Below are 20,114 nucleotides of genomic sequence, written 5' to 3'. Positions count from 1 at the left end.
TCTTTCCAGAAGACAGGCGGATTTAGGGCTTGCCTTTTGGAAGGGATGATGTAATTGTTTGGGCTTTGTATTTATCAGTCTCCAAGGAAACTCAATAATGAGGAAATACAAACTAGGTGTGTAACTATGCTGACCTCAGATAAGCTGGGGTGTTGGTTGGCTTTACATGAACTAACAGATCTCTGTATTGTAGATGAACTCTGCTCCTACTCATTTATTCTTTAGCTCAGCATGGCTAGAGTGGAAGATTTGGGAAAAATGAGAGGTGGGAAGTTTTTTTGTGCAAATAAAGAATTACTGGAATCACAGGAAAATATACTTGAGTTAGATACTTTAATAGTTTAGAACTTTTTGTTAATTTGAAGAGAATTACCCTCCAAATATTAATATAAATAACCAGATCATATGTTTAAGTTCAAGTACAATTCAAATAAAGAGTTTAACTGAAATGTAAATGATTATTTATGTTAAAGCTAGGATTTCAGATATATCAAATCAAAACAAAATTATTCCTTACATGTTATAAAAATATCTGAAACTTAACATATTAAAATTTAACATTTATATTAAATTTAATGAAGTGGCTGAGAAATTAACTGTGGCATGTTTTAAATTAGTTTATACAACAGCCAGTTTATAGACTGTCATTTATGAGGTTTCTTAACAGGGCCTGAATAGAATAATATGTGTATGTGGAAGTTTTGAAATGGGAGAAGCAAAATGATCCTTAAAGTAATGGGATTTTTTAAGTATGATTTTTATTCTATGAATGGAAAAAAAATTTTAATGTTTCTGAAATTTTAATGAGAGCCATTTGGGGAAATACAACACACATTCAACCATTCAACTTACACACAATAATGTACCATGTGAGTTCAATTTCGTACAATTTTTTGTTTTATGTATCAAAGATAGCTAGCTGCATGTTATCCTTTGATGATATCTCCATTTGGCATAAAAACCAGTGAGCTGTGTATGGTGGTGCATGCCTATAATACCAGCTACTTGGAAGGTGCAAGCCAGTGGATCACAAGTAGGAGGCCACCTTCAGAAGCTCAGTGAGATGCTGTCTCAATATAAAAAATAAAAAAGGCTAGAGATATAGCTTAGTGGTAGAACACACCAGGGTTTAATCACTAGTTACCAAAAAAATTTAAAAAGTACGAAAATTTTAAAAAAACTAACTAGTGTCCCAAACTTAGAAAAAAAAAATGAAATTTCAAATCTCAAACTGGGGTTAAATGTGTAATAATCACAACCGCTTCTAAAATTTACAAATGTTATTATCAACTTACTTATTCACTTATCACTAATTACTCATTCATTTACTCGATAGACATATATTTTGTTACAAATACCATGTTAGAGTAAGAAATTTTATAAAGATACTCTAAACATTCTTCTATTTGATTGCCTTACTTCAAAGTGGAGTACCCATTCATTATGGATAATTTAGAATGTGCAAATAAGGAAGAAATAAAATCACCTGCAAACTAACTGCTGAGAGACTGATCTACTAACAATGGGATCTCAGGACAACCTACAGCCCTATGAAATTCTATTTGCCTGTCAAATTGTGCAGTGATTTCCTATTTCATTTTTCAATAATAACTGCAACTTTTGTTTTAGTAATTTTAAAGTCTCACTAGAAGTTATACTGTAAAGGAAAATAGAGATCTCCACCCCAGGATTCACAGGAGGATACAGGGCAGAGAAGCAGGGTTTACTATACAATTCTCCCTTCCTTCTTCCAGGTTCTGCCTCAGGACCTAAACTTACTTTCATCCTTAGGCTGATCTGTTGGTTATCTGAAATCCTTAATGAGCTGAGTGACCACCTTGACTTTACTTCGAGGTGGGCCTGCCCTACCCACAGGAAGACTCCACCATTTCCCTAATCACTCTCCTACCCCTGGCTTCCAGCTCAGGCCGAGGTCCCTGCCCTGGGGGTTTCCAGCCCTTTCCTCCCACAGTTCCTTTACGGGAAGAAGTGGACAAGAGCCAGATCCCAGCAGTGACAGTGGAGTGCTCTCCAGGCCATTCTATCCCCAGGCCCCAAGGGCAGGGGAAAAAAAAATGGAATATGCTGATAATCTTCAAAAGCCGGAAAGTGGCTGGTATCAAGAGGAACAGCAAAAATGAGCAAGAACTTACTTGGGGTTCAGAAGCTAGATTCATCTTGTAAGGATGGCGTTTCCCTTCCTCAGTCACTAGAGGAGACCAGACTTTATGTTCCGATCTGCAACAGATGAACAAAACTGTCATTTCATCCAGGCTGAGTAAATAACAGTCTGCCCTCCACATCCGCGGGTCCCTCATTCTCACACTGAATCAACTCCACATAGACAGTAAATGAAAAAATCAAATTGCATTTGGACTGAATATGTAGACCTTTTCTTTTGTGATTTTTCCCTAAATAATAAGGTATAACCACTATTCACATAGTATTTACATTGTATTAGGTGTTATCAATAATCTAGAGTTGATTTAAAGTAGATGATTGTATGGGTTATATACACATACTATATAACATAATAGTCTTGAGCATCCATAGATTTTGGTATTTCCAGGGGTCTTTGAACCAATACCCCATGGACATTGAGGGAACACTATATGCTAAAAACAGATTAGAAAAATCCTCCCACCCCACCTGAACTTGTACCCTCTGACTTCTCATCCTGACATTAGCCCACCCTCTATTCGTTACCCCGTGATCTTCTAAAAGCCCTAATCTGATGGCTAATCCCCATGTAAGGCCCTGAGCGACTTCCCAAGCTGCCCTGATTTCTTCCAACCTCAGCCGCCCTCACTACATTCTGGGTAGCTGAACACCAGTCATGAGGCTCCATGTTCCTACGTATGCCTTTTGCTACCCATCTCTGCTCAGGACAGAACAGGCTTCTCCTCTATCTTGACACAGTGTTCCTGGCCCAGACCAAATCACCAACTTATTCATGAAGCTTGTCTGGCCTCCATCAAAGTAATGCTTTCCTTTTTTTGAGCTTGCAAAGGATTTTCTTCCTAGCAAACACACAGCAGCAATCTTAGCCTAGTCTCGGTTTTCATTAGTGTGGGGTTTTTCCCTCTCTTGCAGGTAGAGAACGTTTATACTTATGTTTGTATCTGTCACAGTACCTAGCACAGTGCCAGGCACACCCAAGTCGGGCTTATTCAGTTTGTTGGTAAATGAATCAAAAATCAAAAACAAATCAAGGGATGCACAGATGGCTTGAGTGAGAGCTTGAAGGATATTTGAACTTAGAAATGTACTCTTGTGGGGTCATGATAAAATAGTATACCTCCCACGAGGTAGGACTCTGAAGTATACAAAACACTTTTGACACACTTGCCTGATTGGTCTTCCTGCCAATCCTGTGGCCCAAGGTAGAAGAAAGCAATAAAGATACTTTACAGATGAGAACTTGATGGAGAGCTCTGGAACTAAGGTTAGTGAGACATTAATGGGTAGGTCACAGATCAAAAGGGAGAATCTGAACTGGATCCAACAGGAAATAGCCATTGAAGGTTGTCAGATTGCTCCTGAAATCTTACCTTTGTAGGAGCCCTTCTAAGACTAAATGGAAGAAGAATGGAAATTCTACACTAATTACAGCTCCCAAGGAGCTCTTCTTGTTCATGGGTTCAGCCCCAGCTCTCCTTTCTTCACGTGCACTGAAAGTTTTGCTCAGCACTTTGTCTAAGATGATGAAGTCCTTCTCTGCTGTGGTAATCTCCTGGTGCAAAACCCACTGCTCAGTATAGGGGGGTGGCAGCAGCGCCCTAAATGGATTCTCAATAGTCCCCAGGTGGGGGAAAAAAATCTTCATTTCATTACACCTAACAATATTGAACTGATTGTATTTATTCAGAATTTTGGTTACTTATGTTTGGATCAGGGGAAAATGCAGCCATCTTAGAGAAAGAAGCCCATGCTAGGAGAAGCAGCACTGTAAAAACGAGAGGGAAATGCGCAACCTGAAATTCCCATTCTATAGACCCTTTGAACAAATGTGTCCCCGGCCTCACCTGGCTACCGTGAGCGTCATATTGTCTGTGCAGCCCTTGATTTTGTTCTGAGCTTCCAGGTGCGTCATATTGCTGGTATTTTCCCCATCGATGGCTGTAATCACGTCTCCGATACATAAATTAGCTAGAGCAGCCTTGCTTCCAGGAGTGACCTGGCAACGAAAGGGAGGACAGGCTAGTTACTATTTGTCTCCAGGGAGACCTCTGAGTAAGTGACCACCAAGTTACATATTCATTGATATGGATCAAAGCATTTAAAAATGAAAAGACACCCGACACCACAAGTTTAAGTAATATTTTATATTTATACAATGTTATCATTTACAGATTCGTTTTCTATATAGATCCTAACAATGACCTGTGAGAAAGGAATACCAATATCAGTCCTTCATTCCAGAGACCTGGAAACTGAGGCTTAGAAAGATCTGTGACCTATGCAGGATCACCCAACTATTATATTACTATATTACTAGTCATCCAACTAGTCTATTACAGACCCAATGAACCAGACCCAGTGTTCTTCCCACTGAACCTTGTTACTTCCTTAAAGTCAGTCACCAATTAGGGTTTTAAAAACTCACGGACACAGTTAGAGAACATTATGTACAGTAACATCTTATTTCTATAAAAATCGTACTATATGTTAACACATGCCTGGATGAAAACTGGATACTGCAACTTTCACAGTTGTACATTTCCATATATATTTGTCTTTTTACAATGAATTTGAATTATGTTTGTAATTTAAAAAAAAAAATAAGAATGACTTTTTAAATATAGTCGTGTGGGTTTATTTCACTCCCATTCAAGAAATTACCTATGATCAGGGTCCTCCTGGATAGGTGAATGGTTTTCTGCAAGATGATGATTCTAAACCAGAGGTTCCTAGTTTATAGACCACCAACACTTGAGGGGAGCCGGTCAATGACTGCAATAGGTACTCAAATCCATATGCCTATTGAGCATTACATGTGGACTGAATAAACATCACATGTCCCACAGACGTAAACTAGTTTTCAAGTGAATACAGATGCTGTCATGATGGATGAAGTGCAAACTCATTTTGAGTAGTACTAATGCTACAACTTTCCATTATTGGGCATTAGGTATTTTCTAAACTAAGATACACTAAGAATGTTAACTATCATCACTCCAGAGTCAGCCCATGACTTTTTTTTTTTTTTAAACATCAAAAGACCTTCCTGGATAGGAATCCACGCCCCCTGCCCCAAGCAGGGCACTGCTAACACCCCCAGACTTTCAGTGCCTACAGCTGTAGCTCTGCCACCCCTTGAAGAAGACTGTTGGCTCCTGAGGATTAAGGGAGAAGATCTTGTAAAGATCTGTGAACACAGATGTCTCCATAAGATTCAACCACAGCGAAGAGGTCCTCCCAGGCAGCAAGACAGGACACAGGCCCTAAACCTCAGCGTTTGCCTCAGTGTTCTGCAGTCAATCAGCCCTCACCAAACTGAAAATGCTACCCTTATGGAGCACGCCTGGTGAGTGCCACTGCCACAGCCCACTCCCTCCTAAGCATCCTGGCCCCCCAAAATGAGGGGTAGTGAGTTGATCCTAGAGTTCCCTTCCGGCTTGAATGTGCTATGACTTTATCAGGCAAAACCCTACTGGAATGTGGCAGGATGTGGACAACACTGCAGAAATCTTGACCTCCTAACCTTCCTCTCTGGCTTTCCCATCATCTGTTTACCAGAGCTCTGGAAAAATGAAAGCCCATGATCCAGGGTTCAGATCTTCCCGGGCAGCCACTGGCCAAGACGTTCTACGTGGACAAGCGCAGGCTACTCGTTTCCGTCAACATTGGGCAGTTGAACTTGAGCCACCCGGAGCAGCCAGTAAACAAAGTCCTCTCATTTTCTGATCCCTTTTCCTGAGAAGGCTGAGCTGGTATGACTTCATAAATATTCCGCATTTCCTAATGGGCAATGTGGGCTCATTTTTTTCAATAGCCCTACCTCAATATCACTTTATTTAGGATCATCAATAGTTCTGGACTAGAAAACCCCATCCCCAAGAAGAGCCCCCAGAATCAACAAGCATAATGCCCGATCCAACTCATTTATCACAACTAAATCTAGCAGCATTGAAGAGCAATTTCTAAGAATAAAATGCAAAATCTTTACTGAGGTACCTAAAGCAACCCTCCCTACTCTCATGCCCCTTGCCCACAAAGCTACAGGTCGCCACAGGGACCTTCCTGAGTTCTTCTGTCTCAGGACCTTAACACATTTGCTCTGCCTGACTTCTCACCCTTTAAGTCTCAGCTTAAATGTCCCTTCTCAGAGAGTCTTTCCTGACCTCTAATCTACACTAAATCCCTCACCATTCACTTAATAACACTCCATTTTTTGGGCATCTGTCACATTATTTTTGCAAATCTGTTATGTAGATTTATTTGCTTAATGCCTTGTCTCCTTACCTACGAAACAGAAAGGTATGTGAGGGCAGAATTTGGTCTACCTTCTGTATCATGGTATCCCCAGCTTTGGCACAGTGACTGGCACAGAGTAAGTGCTCAACAAATATTTATCTAATGTATCTAGTGTTGAAGACGTAATCAGCCTATTTCATTTTGTCCACAAAATGAATATTTCAAAATAATCATCAGAAATATCTTTATTTCAAAAATCAAATAATCATCTCCCTCAATATTGCTATCCTGGAATAGATCCACTTACAAAACTCAAATAATGAGACTTGGGAGAAGGGGAACAGATAATTGAGAAGAGAAAACATACATTTCTTTTTTACTTTCTGATCTTCAATTGTTAAGAAGTCTGGACTTTTCAGCATTTGGTCCTAATGGTCTTATGGGAGTGGCATTTCTGCTGAGAACATCCCAACAGGCTCTGGACAAGCCAGAACCAGTCTTATGAGCCCTGAATCTGAGTAATCATTTCAGTTTGATTTCTTTTTCTGTCTTTCTTTTTTTTTTTTTTTAATCAAACTAGTAAGAAGCCAAAAGAAATCTTGGAAAATTACATGACAATATTATCAGACGGTCAGATGGGACTCCAATGTAATCACCCCCAAACAGATTAAGGTCACATTCTTTCATGAGTTATATACTTTGGGGGGGGGAACACTATATTAAAACAAGTTCCAGAACTTGTCTTTTACAGAACCTTCTCATATCCAGTCTTCTATTTGAGATAATAATGATAAGCTTACCACAAACATTAGATAACTTTATAGGTGACAAAGGCATGACTGCTTCAAGTTGAAACCAGATGCCTTCACTCCAAATTCCATTCTTTACTGCTTTAGCAGAATGACGCAAGCAGAGACTCCAAACACAAATGTCAGAGCCAAAGAGAAATCCAGAATGAAGAAGATTCTTGTGCCTTCTTCACAAGAAACTGGAGTATCACAAACCCCGGCTGTGGCGAGTGACTCCCTGGCATAGGACATTAAGCTGGGGTGCAGGAACCCCACCCTCATAAAATACACAAATAACATGGCACTGCAGAGAGCTGCAGGAGAGAAGGCCCGTCATCGTTGGCTAGCTCCAGCCTGGACCAGTGGATCCTTGCCGCACACTGACTCTCCATCACCATAATCATAACAGTGGCCATCAGTTAATGAGTGTTTATTATGCGCACCGTCCAAGCATTCAGCAAGGGTTAACTTACAATGCTTCCCTGATGCTATCAGGCAGGCGGTATCATTTGAATCATCACAGATGAGGAAATGGAGGGGCAGGTTAAGCAGTTTGCCTGAGGTGACTCAGCTGGGGCAGGCCACAGCAGGCTTCAGGGTCCACTACCCCACACTGTCCATCCTAATTTCCCCTGGCTGCCCAATGCCATCCAACCAGCTCATAATGGTGTCAGCTTCAACTCTGAAAAAAGAAATCCTATACTCCCTTCCAAAGAAACAGTCTCATTAGTTCAAAGGACCTCCCCCAAACCCCTTCATCAGCTCTCTTCCCTAAAGGCCACACAACTAGATCACAGGATTCTCACTGCACGAGACTAAATGGGTTTAGGTTAAACAATTCCCACTAAGGAACAATCTGCTGTTTTCCAAAGTATCCCACCCCACCCACGCCCACTGTTGGCCCTTGCCTTTGCAGCCAGGCCCACCCTGGGCAGATGCTGCTTGCTTGCTTGGTAATCTGTACACCCCTCTATACTATGAGTTCATGATGTGTCTTCAAAACCTGTGAGCTAATGCCGGAGTCCTGACGGCATAAGAAAGCTTTCAAAGACATTGATTTCACTTCTAAATGGTGCAGAACGGGTCTATGATATAGCTTTCTTCAACACACCTCTAACTTATTGATGTTGGTAAATTTTATAAATTTAAATGCTATTGCTATTATACACAACTGGATGAATACCTACTAATCATGACAAAGAAGATAAACACCCCTCCTCAGTGATGTCATATTTCTATTTCCTCCATCTTCTGTTCTCTCCTCTCTTTCATTCATTCGCTCATCAGACATGCTTTTGTATGTTCTGAAAGAACAGCAGAGCCTGTTGGTTAGGATGCAGCTTCTGGAGGATGCAGCTTGTAAACTAAGCCAAGGTTCCCTGGGCAGGACATCTTACTTCTTTGTGCCTTGCTCTTCTCATCTAAGCCACAGGGATGAAAACAGTTCTGAAGGCCGTTGTGAAGAACAGGACAACTCAGACAGACCACCTGCCCAGAGCTCTAGAAACACAAGCTATTGTTTATAGATTCCAGGAGTCACCCAAGACACTGGAATACAGCCATGAAAAGGACAGAGTCTGCAATCAAGGCGCTCACAATCTTCTGGGGGAGACAGACATATGACATACATGGTACCAGAAGCAACAAGGCGATGGGACGCTAATGGTGGAATCAGAGAAGACTCGCTGGGAGAGGTGCTGCTTAAAACTGCAAAACCACAAGTGGGGGCAGGAAAGAGCATGTCAGGAACAGCATGTGGACCGATACGGGGGAAACACAGGAAGCAAAGGGAGAGGAAGGGGATGAGGCTGGAGATGTAAACTCAGATCAGGCTGCTGGAGCCTGTTCTTTGCACGCTAAGAAGACTGGGAACTAACTCTTGGGCAGGGGGGTGGGGGTGTGGCCAACAAAGGACTTTAAACACAGCATCTGACATGCCCACTTACTGCAAAGAAACAACCACTGAGCCTTAGTTCAGACTGCTCAGACGAAGGTGGCTGCATGTGACAAATATTCTCTAATGACAGTTCAAAATGCACCAGTTCAAGGGTCACTCAGCCTTTAGTGACTGAGGCCGGGCATTCCCTCAGAGGACATTTTAGACCGTAGTCCTACCTAAAACCCCTGTTCTATGAACAATTAGATAGAATTCCTTTTCTCTAGGCTCAGGATTGAAAGCTGGAGGTGCATGAAATGAATCCAGCCCACAATCGTGGTTTTTGGCTTTAATTTAAGTTACTTACTAATATTTATATATAGGTAAATTTCACACAAACCTGTAGGTTCTGAGCCTTTTGGGAAAAATCAGAAAATCTGGCAATTCTGGGCTTAGATTCCCATATGGCAACAGTCACATTAACTGAGGAGCCTCTGCCCCTCTAGATGAGGCACACACTCTCCACTTAGCCACAAGCCACACTGTGCTCTACTACCCAAAACAGAAACCAGCTACCAGCTGCCATTTATTGTCATTCTTGTAGCTACTAATTTTCTTACTGCCTCACCCTCTAGTCAAAACTCATTTATGTTGCTTTCTGACCCTTACATACAAATTAGTTTGGGAACACGGGCTCAGTTAAAAGTTATATAAAGCACAATTATGTGTACACTTTATAACTAACGGGAGTACAGCTCACTGGGACAGCACATGTTAAGTACTCAGAAGACCCTTAGTTCAATCCCAGCACAAAAAAGAAACTTTTTCCCCCCAACTTAACTATCAAAAGCACCCAGTTTTTGTTTGTTTTGTTTTCTCAAAAGTATTCTTCTGGCCTGGTTGATAAATCATGTTGCTTGTTGCCTTGTTGATAGATAGGAGATTTTTAACCAATTATTTGTCAAACAGTTTAAACGTTCTGATACTAAGCTTTTTTCCCCATCTCCCTGGGAGCGGGAGGGGGGGAGACACTGTATAGTCCAAAAGTTCTGACTTCTACCTGTGGTCAGGACAACAGATCAATTTCCTGAGTGTTCATGAAAAACTGTTAACCTTGCCCCTTGAAGCTGGCATGTGACCTTAGAAATCGACCCAGCTGAGCAAGAACTCGGGAAAACTGTGACATTTGCAAGAATGAAGCAATGTCCCCAAACAGGATAGCCATCAGATCCCCCAAAAGGGAGGAGCTTAAAGGTCTAGATAGCATTCCACCCCACTCAGATCTACTGAGTCTCTATACAGAAGGGCCTGAGGGGAATATGTTGATATATATTTAACCTTTATAACATTGACATTATATATATTATATACATTATACAGTCAAATATATAATCAATAAATTAAAATGTGTGTGTATATATGTGTGTGTATTTGTGTGTGTGTGCTGGGAATTGAGCCCAGGGCCCCATGCCTGCTAAGCTCATGCTCTACCACTGATCTATATACGCAGCCCTAACCTGTATTTTTAAGGCTCTCCCAGAGAGTCTAATGCTCACCAGGTTTAGAAACATCAAGAGATATGTTGAATAGCATTTCCTCCTAAAATTTCTCACTGAAGTTAAGCTACAGGTAGACCCAAAAAAATTTAGAACCTAAAATCTCAGCTCCTCCAAAAACCAACTTAGGGGTTTATGCTCACACTTTAAAGTACACAGAAAGTTATACCCCTATAATCCTGGCTACTCTGGAGGCTCAGGCAGGAGAATCGCAAATTGGAGGCCAGTCTGGGCAGCTTAGCGAGACTCCATTTCAAAATAAAATAAAAAGGGCTGGAGATGAAGCTCCAGTGATAAAGTAGCCCTGGGTTCAATCCCCATAACTAGAGGGGAAAAAAAGGGGGTGGGGAGGGGAAAAAAGGGATGTTCATTAAAATAATATTTCTCTATATCTTACCAAAACATAGTTAAGAAAAAGAAAATCCCTAGGATGTTGGTCATCCTCCCTGAAGGGGCCATGCAAACGGAGCACCGAAGAAGCACTTTCAATCCAGATGTCTAAACAACCCAACATGGTTCCCATTTGCCTTGGCCAGAAAACTCACAGCTACATGTACTGTGCAATTACAGAAACCAACTGATTTAAAGTTCCTGGCAAACTTGTCTTTCCTCTTCCATGTTCCAATCTTTTATTAAGTTATATGTGTATTCTTGTGTTTTGGATATTATAAAATATATGTTTTTACTGTTATAAATCACCTCAAATTCATACAGCAAATAGGGGAGAAAGATGACATAAATAATGATAGTTACAATTCAGCATTACACAAAACACACCTGAGATAAAGAAATGTGAAATTCAAGTTCAATCTCAATGCCATGAGCCTTTACGCACAGCCACCTGTTGGATCTAATGATTGTGTCAAAGTATTTAGATATAAATTTAACATATTCTAACCTGGGAGATAATGTAGGACCAAGCCCTGGGGTATAGAATTTTAGAGTAGAACTTGAAACTCTCTTCCCATAGACTTTTCTGACTTTCTGGGCCCAGTCTGTGGCCAAGACTTTGAAGCCACATTATAGCCAAAGAAGTTGCAGGAGCTATATAGATTGATCTGAAAACAAGACTGTTTCAAAATGCTCTTCGTTAGTCTATCACCATTTTCTCAAGGATTGAGGCAACTGAGTAGGAGAGGTGCTTTCTGATGAGCTGGGCCTTACATCTAGTTGCACCTCAGAGTGCAAAGCGAAGCTGTTCCTGCTCATTAGTAGCAGTTCAAAGACACCGTGCTTTCAGTCTCCAAGACCAGCAAGCACTTCTTAAACGGAAGTAGAAAATAGCAAGCAGCAAAAGAGAATACCCTAATTTTTCAAGAAATTATCGAATTCTTCCAAAGTCTTCCAACAGTCCCTAAGAATTCCACATATTTTGAAATGGCTCTAACAACCACTACCATAACTTAAAGCCTAAACACTCACTAAACCTTGAGCAAATTACTCTCAGTTTCTTCACTGATCAAATGAACTTCATAAAGGTATCAATCTCACTAGGCTCCTGGAAGGGTTAAATGCAATGACATTTGTAAAGAGTTTAGAACAATGACTGACACATGATAGGCACTGAGTACACAGTAGCTACCATTAAATTTTCTTTATCGGTACACCATATCCTGACACCTTCTACATGTTAGCCATAGTGCTAGTCTCTCTCTATACATCATCTTAATCTTCACTAAAACCTCTGAAGACAAGTCCTATGATACTCATTTACAAATGAGGACAGTTTTCAGGAGCTAACCTGCCCAAGGACACCCAAGAAAATGAAATAGACAAGGTTTTGAACCAACCACATTCAGCTGAAACCCAAAGTACATTTCCCTGAACATCAAGATGCCTTTAAGATTTACTGTAGTAAAAATAAGACAAAAAGCAATAAAACAATGAAGTCTACATAATTCACTATGACATTGCAATCTGGCTTTAAATCGATGATTTAAATGTTTAAATACACGCAATCGATGTATATGAAAGAGAGAGCAGGGAAATTTTGCAGCAGCGGTTAACAGTCCCCTAGGGCATAAGAGTGGGGGAGGCCTATACCTTCTGCTTTCTGTTCTATATTATGAGATCTTTTATGAACGAGCACAACAAGAGTTTCTACGGGAACCTTTTGAAATATAACATAAGTACAGACAAGGATATAAGTTGTAATCACACAAGTGACTGAATTTTCAAAGAGAGAACATCCATGGAAATAGAACCAAAGAAACAGGCCTCCTAGCAAAGATATGCCCTGATCCTGACTCCTAATATTGTAGGTTAATTTTGCCCAATTAACTTGCTCTAACTTGAATCACACAGTGTTTATTCTTTTGTCTGTCATCCTTTTTTAACATCCTGTGTGTGCATCTCATATTCATGACATTGTGCACAGCTGAAATTCCTTCACGCCCATTATTGTGGTGTTTTACATAATTAAACCACTTATTTATCCATTTTGTTGTTGTCAGACATTTGAATTTATTTCAAATCATAAATAGTGCTTGGAAAATTATCAAACATGTCCTTTGGTGTGTTCATGTGGACCCACTTCTATTGAGCATTTATCTAGGAGAATTGCTGGTTTATAGAGTATGGGTATGCTCAGTTCTAGAAGCAGGAGTATTTTTTATTGTTTTAAAGAAACAGATGCAAATAGTTACAGCAGTGTCCAAATTTAATCTATCTTTATGCATTCTGGAGAACTTTATCCAATATGTGTCATATTTATGGCCTTGTTATCTTCTGTGTCTTATTTGATTTGATATGATACAGACTAATTATATTGGAAAACATTAGTCCCCATGTCATTGGTCAGAAACTCGCCTCCTAAGAGACCACTGTGTTCTTCATAAAATTGTTTCTCCTGTTTATGGCAGTACCAAGGGGGCAATGTGCTTGCTACACACGGGAAAGCACACCACAGACCTTGATAATAAAAGAGCATTCCGGCTCACCCACAAAGAAGCTATTAACAATATCAACAATCACGTGGAGTGACTGTAAAGGAATGATATTTTTTGTGTTAGGTTTCCCCAGACATACTGCATTTTGAACTTGACATGGCTGCCACAGGTGGATCTGTTCACTACCTGGTCATATTCATTTGCCACAAAAATTGCCTCCAAATCTCTCCTAACTACCCAAACAGGACCTTCTCTAACCAGTCCTTCAATATCTCTGCTTTTCTGTTCTCCACTGCTCAGATGAGCTTGAAATCTCAGAATTAATGTAAATTCTCCCAGGTGGGACCATGACTTCTGGCTTTTTAGGAGGGCCAGAGAGTGGAGGTACTGCTGTCTGGGATGCTCTGAGCTGAGCCTCATCGCAGTTTCACAGCCAATGAGCCAACCCAAATGGGGGCAAGAGGCCTTGGAGTAAGGAACCCAGGAGGGCCCTACCCCACATGTTGATGCCTGCAACACCATAAGCACTCTCGGAATTGTGTGCTGGATAATATTGTTAACAATGGAATACTAACAGCTATGGGTTACCACACGGCAGGACATAGTGGTTAAAGGTGACCAGGGAGTCAGTTGGCCAGGCTTCACAACCCAGCTTTGCAATTTACAGACTCTGGATCCTATGTCCCTTTGTCACACATGGAAGATACTGCAAGGGCACGCTGAGCAGAGCAGGCCTTGAAGAACATGTTAGCAGTTATTCAAATATTATTCTGACATGGATACTCAGACTATAAGCTTTGATGTCAGATTGTTCAGCCACTCGCTGCTGTATGACACAGGCCAAGTGCTTAATGTTTCCATGCCTCAAGTTTCCTGATCTGTCTTAATGGTACCAATGACTGAAAAAATATATACATATTAAGCTCTTAGAATAGTGTTTGGCATATAAAAATTCCCATACATGTTTTAACTATAATTTCTGGAAGCGGATTAAATATTTTTCACACAAGTCTTTTCAGTGTCAGTGGATGCTCTTGTGATGAACAAAACATAAGTTCATCTGAAAATGTTCCTGAATTCATACATTTTTCTCAGTCAACTCATGGATAAAGGTACAACTAATATTATGAGAGGTAGGGACACTTTTAACAATTTTTTAAAGAGTGGGCTCTCTCTTTGAAAGCTACAAAACCACTGAGTTTGCTTGCTTCTCATTTTGTTTTATCTTTATAGGGGATTACACCCAGAGAAGGCACAAGACTTGATCCTTCATCAAATGAGATACCCAGGACCAGAACTTAGCTTATATTCCTGTCTTGGATGTGTTACCAGAACACCATCCTGGTAGCTTTCTCTAGGCTTTTCCCCAAGACCTACTAGAAGTCAAATCATCTTTTAAAAGTTAATTTTTCTGAAAGGGGCAAGGTGGTGCATGCCTAAAATCCCAGCCACTCAGGAGGCGGAGGCAGGAAGATTGCAAGTTTGAAGCCAAACTAGATAACTTATAGTCTCAAAAATAAAAATAAAAAGGGCTGAGGGTAGAGCTCAGCAGCAGAGCACTTGCCTAGCATGCATGAGGCCCTGGGTACTGCAAAAAAAAAAAAAAAATACTTTTCTGACATGGCCCTTTTTGTTCATTTTTAATTATTCACTATGCTTTTTTTTTAACAAAGAAGTTAAAAAGTAGTTCAGTGGATGAAAATTATGCAAATTCAAACAAATTACCTAACCCGTAATTTCCCTAGCCCAGGAAAATATGAGCCCATGGTTGGATGACGCTCTCCTCTCAGTCATCTGCCAAGCTACAGTACTCAAAAGGCATTCTTCCCTCTCTTCTCCTCAAAAATGAACCAGAAAGGTTGGAGTTCTGGAAGTTGGGGAGCAGAGGCTATCTGGTCAACGGGTTCTAACATGGCTTGCTAAATTCCATGCCAGTGGGCTCAAGCATTCACTTCTGTGCCTTCCTCTTAGATTGATCCTCTTTCTTCTCACTCCTCAGGTGAGCTGTGATCAGCTGCATCATCTAATATCCCCCAAGTGATCAATTTCACAGAATGAGAGAGTGCAGCACAAGGGCCATTAATACATAGTGAGCTTTCTTTTGTGTGTGGACACTTCTTGCTTTTCATAACCTGACACATAATAATCCCTGTTCTTTCAACCTTTAGGATATGATGTAAAATCTACTTGAATCGGGAAATAACACTTAAAAATCAGAAAAGACCTTCTGACTACACCTAGCCATTCTTAAACATCCTTGGGATCCTCAAAGAGCACAAGCACTTGCCATGAAAACACAGGCTCTTAGCAAAGGGTTCCCCAAGACTCAGGAGCCCAGTCCTCTAACTAAGAGCATCCCCTTATTTCTGGCCCCACCTCTTCCTGTCTTTTGTCAGTTGCTAGGAGAGAAAAACAGTCAACATAAACTGAGCAGCAATTTGGGCCTGGGTGTGGATTCTCTGAAGGTTTCCCTTGAAAGCAACTAAAGAAAATAAGAAATTACATGGGGGCGGGGAATTAAGGAGATGGAAAACTATAGGGTTGGAGCAGGAACTGATTCCCCCCCAAAAAATAATAATTTTAGGGAACAGTGTCAAATAAATGGCTGGATCAATAGGGAGCCCAAGGCAGGAGCCGTAAATTAGACACCAGTTAAAAGAAGCCAGTTCGTGTCCATTTAAAGCTGGAAATCTATATTGTGATTTTAAGTTTTTCACAATATAGATGAAAACACTAAGATGCAAAAAGAAGCCATACACACACACACACACACAAAAAAAAAACACACACACGTGTTCTTTATTAAGTCTGTTAAGAATAGGCAAAATAAAAATAGGCAAAATAAATTCAGGAGTTCTATTAAGGTGGTAAAACTATGAAGAAATGCAGAAAGGGAATGATTTTCATAAGTCAGGATAGGGCTATATTACTGAGCCTCTGGGTGTTACCAATGTTCTATATCTTGACCTGGGTGAGGACAGGTGTTCACTTTATAATCATTTGTGATGCATTTATATTTCATCACTTTCTATTTCACAATTAAAAAATAAATTAGAAAAAGAAAATATTTTAAATGTATAGGATCACAGATCTATTTCAGAAGCTTTAGCAGTTTAACAAAGACAAAGCTAATAGCAGAATTCAAGAGAAAGCAAATAAAGTTATTTAAAAAAAAAAGTACTCCTGTCCCAGCCTCATTTTATAGTTTGCTTTGGTGTGGAGACTCCAAGTCTACATATATAAAACCATACTACCAAACTATATCTGCCCAGAATAATAAAAGTAGCTCAGTGACCAACCAGAAGATTTGTAGAGCTCTTTGTCAACACTCACACCTCTCACCATTACTCATGTTTACTGAGCACTCTCGCATACCTTAACTCCTAGAAGCCAAGCAGGGTCCTATCCCCATGCAGGGAAGGTAGCCTTGGATAAAGGCTCACCCTGGGTACAGCTCACTAAGAACCAGACCCCAGACCAGCACAAGAACTTAGATAACCAACCCATAGCCCCTTTATGACAATGACTTTCCCATCCTAAGAAGAGACCAGGCTCACATTTTCTCCATGTGGAAATAAGATGAAGAGAAGAGTATTAAATAACTGATAACAACGTCACCTTCTCTGAGTTACTTTCACTTTTCAATTAAAGCCCCAGTGAGAGACATTATCAAGATTAGTTTCCCTCACCAGACCATGAACACCTTGAGAATAGAGCTGTGTCCTCTCATTTCTGAGGAGTTTGCAGAGTTTCTAGCATATGGTGTGTGCTCATACCATAAATAAATATTTAACGTATAAAGGTACAAACCAATAAATTTAGTGTGATGTTTTCCACCCTATACCATCATTCCTACACAGTGCCACTTTCATTTTTATTAAGGTTTCCCCTCCTCCTCCATACCCCCAGGGCTAAGGATTGAATCCAAGGCTTGAGCAAGCTAAGCATGTACCCTACCACTGAGCTACACCCTGCCCTTTTTTGTTTTGAGACAGGGTCTAAGTTGCCTGGGCTGGTTTCAAATTTGTGACCCTCCCACCCTTTTAACAGATTGCCGATATAAGCTCCACTACTTTAAAAAAAAAAAAGAATCATGTCATATAAATCTCAAAAGTGGGGAAGGCTGACAGGTTAATTATAGATACAAAGAGCAGGGAGAAATGGACTATGAGGTAAGTGAGTCTAAATGTGCAGAGGCAAAGCCCTCCTGGGACAGGCATTTATTAATAAGCCTGTGAGGCTATATGGAGCACATCAGTTCTATGCCAGGCCTGGGGCACAATTCCTGTTCTTGAAGAACGCAGCTAAAGACTGGGAAGACAGTGTGTGCCTCTGAAAATAATCAAAGAGATCTCTGTGGGACCAGGTAGGCAGTTGGAAAGTACAGCCTTAAAACTGGCTTCTTGCTCCTTTTAGAGTAGGATGATAAGAAATCTCTTCACTGGGTCAGGCTCACCTACAAGGAAGTGTGGGTAAGCTTGAGGCTGGCAGAGAAGCCAAGAGGTGACCCCAGTTCTCCTCCTGCATGCACTCCCCACCAAATGCCTTTGGTTACTGGAGGCAGGGTCTTAAGTCAAAAACAGACCCGACCCACAAGGATCTTTTATTTCCACTTCACCTTCCTCCACCTCCAAAAGAAAAAGGAGGGATATTTAGGAGACGGGGGAGACAAGTTTAAGGTCAGTTTCAGCAACTTAGATAGCCTGGGAACGCAATGTGCTGCCTCAAAGCGGAACATGGCCACAGGGAGTGCTTTTCTGCTCTTTTTTTTCTCTCAACCAGGAGATAGTTATTAGTAAGGCTCAGGAGGCACACCTGTAATCCCAACTACTTGGGAGGCTGAGGCAAGAAGATCACAAATTCCATGTCAGCCTGGGCAATTTAGCAAAGCTCTGTATCAAAATTTAAAAAAAAAAAAATGGATTGGGGGTGTAGCTCAGTGATAAAGCACCAGAATTCAATCCCCAGAACCAAAAGAAACAAACAGAATTTTATTGAGCCCACCCCAACACCCGCTTGGCTGCCTGCACTGAATGTGGCGACTCTCTGTAGGACATCAACCTTAAATTTGGCCCAGATTACATCTCCAAAGCCTGAGTGTCCAAACACTGACGCTGGATCTCCCTGGGGGTTCCACTTCCTTTAAGGGACATGGGCCTGGTAATCAGGAACGTGGACCCTTCCAGGGATGCGGCTACTCTTAAATTATCAAGCAGCAGCACCACCACCACCACCCACCAAGTGAGGACCCTGCCCCCGGTACCCACTCACCACATGGATAATCTGGGAATGCCAAGCAGAAAGATGGGAGAGAAGAACAATAAACAGTGTTTATTGGGGTTTATTTCCAAAATCCCGCCTTTCCGCTAAAAGGCATTAGAGAGGTGAGACCCGGCCACGGATCAAGTCCAAAGAGTGAAAAAGATTCTGTTTGTGGCAAATTAATCCCACTCGTCCTCCAGTGGGCTTTCCTCCATTCCACCTCACTTTCCAGGACTTTCCTGTGGCTTCCAATCTGCTTTCCTCCACTCTGCGACTGTGAAACACGGGAAAGAGCTCTCGCCCCGGACGCGGGATCTGCGGAGACCCTCAGCCCCAAGCGGGGGGACAAAGCGCGTCCACACGCCGCGCGGCGCTTCCGGGGCGAAGGAAGAAAACTGCGCTGGGCTCCAGGGCTCGCAGACCGCGAAGGGGCGGCGGGCGCAGCAAAGCTCTCAGCGCACCGCGCACCTGGACGCACCCCGCGCGGTCCTCCACAGTGCCCGCGGGGCCCCCGCCTCCGCAGGTCCTCTCCGCGGCGCGCCCCGCTCCCACGCGCGTCCCAAGTTACCCTTACCCTGGAAATGGCGAGAGGCTGCTCAAAGTCCTTGCCGCCCACAAGGCGAAAGCCCCAGGGTCCGGATCCCTGGAGGACTATCTGCTGGGTGGTCATGGCGCGACAGCGGCGGGCGATGACCCCAGGGGACAGACGGTCAGGACGCGACTCCCGAAGCAGCTGTCGGAGAAAGCGCGCGGCGAGGGCCGGGGAGCCGGGCGGGCTGAACAGGGCGGGAGCGAGGGCGGGGGCGGCTCCGCCCAGCCGCGACGCCGCCGCCCCTCGCCCGTCCTCCCGCCGGGCCCGTGGCCGCTCCTCTCCCGGCTCGCTGCCGAAGAGCGGGTCCTGGAGCCGCGCCGCCAAAGCCCGAGGCAGGTGGGGGCGCCGCGGCTCTCAACTGCCCCGCCCCGGAGCGCCGCACCACCTCCTCTCGCCCTACCCTCGGCTGCACCGCCGCTCCCCGCCCGGCGGCGAGCGCCAGGTGAGAAGCAGGCGGGTACTGACAGCCGACCCGCTTTGCCAAATGAATTGAGAAGGGCTGTGTAAAGCCAGTCCTCTAAAGTCACCTCCATTTTCACGTTGGCCTTTTGGAAACGATAAAGATGTTCAAAAGGTGCTTTCGAATGATCTCATTGGATGCAATGAGGCAGCTAGGGCATTTAATTCCATTTTACAGATGAAGTAACTGAGTCTGCTTCAGGTTAGAACATTCGCCAGAGGATACACAGCTGGTCCGGAATGGATGTGGACCACTGCCAGGACCCCGCACTGCCC

The 20,114-nt window shown here is 42.4% G+C and overlaps 1 protein-coding gene across 2 annotated transcripts in view; it reads right to left on the bottom strand.

The window, feature by feature from the left end:
- The window catches only part of Pdlim1 (PDZ and LIM domain 1), a 43,383-nt gene extending 23,714 nt beyond the window's left edge, over nucleotides 1-19,669 (bottom strand). The window contains exons 1-3 of one of the 2 annotated variants that reach the window (XM_005335296.5): nucleotides 19,362-19,669; nucleotides 4,026-4,177; nucleotides 2,154-2,238 (exon numbers count right to left, since the gene is read on the bottom strand). In XM_005335296.5, the coding sequence (XP_005335353.1) occupies nucleotides 2,154-2,238; nucleotides 4,026-4,177; nucleotides 19,362-19,457 (333 nt within the window). In that variant the 5' untranslated portion in view covers nucleotides 19,458-19,669. Of the gene's footprint in view, nucleotides 1-2,153; nucleotides 2,239-3,349; nucleotides 3,535-4,025; nucleotides 4,178-19,361 lie in introns of those variants that run through there. The other variant, XM_078037208.1, reaches the window with a different exon arrangement.
- Nucleotides 19,670-20,114: the final 445 nt, after the last annotated feature.

This window comes from Ictidomys tridecemlineatus, chromosome 1, assembly GCF_052094955.1.
Source record: "Ictidomys tridecemlineatus isolate mIctTri1 chromosome 1, mIctTri1.hap1, whole genome shotgun sequence".
Classification (NCBI taxonomy): Eukaryota; Metazoa; Chordata; class Mammalia; order Rodentia; family Sciuridae; genus Ictidomys; species Ictidomys tridecemlineatus.
This window is presented reverse-complemented; position numbering and strand designations above follow the sequence as displayed.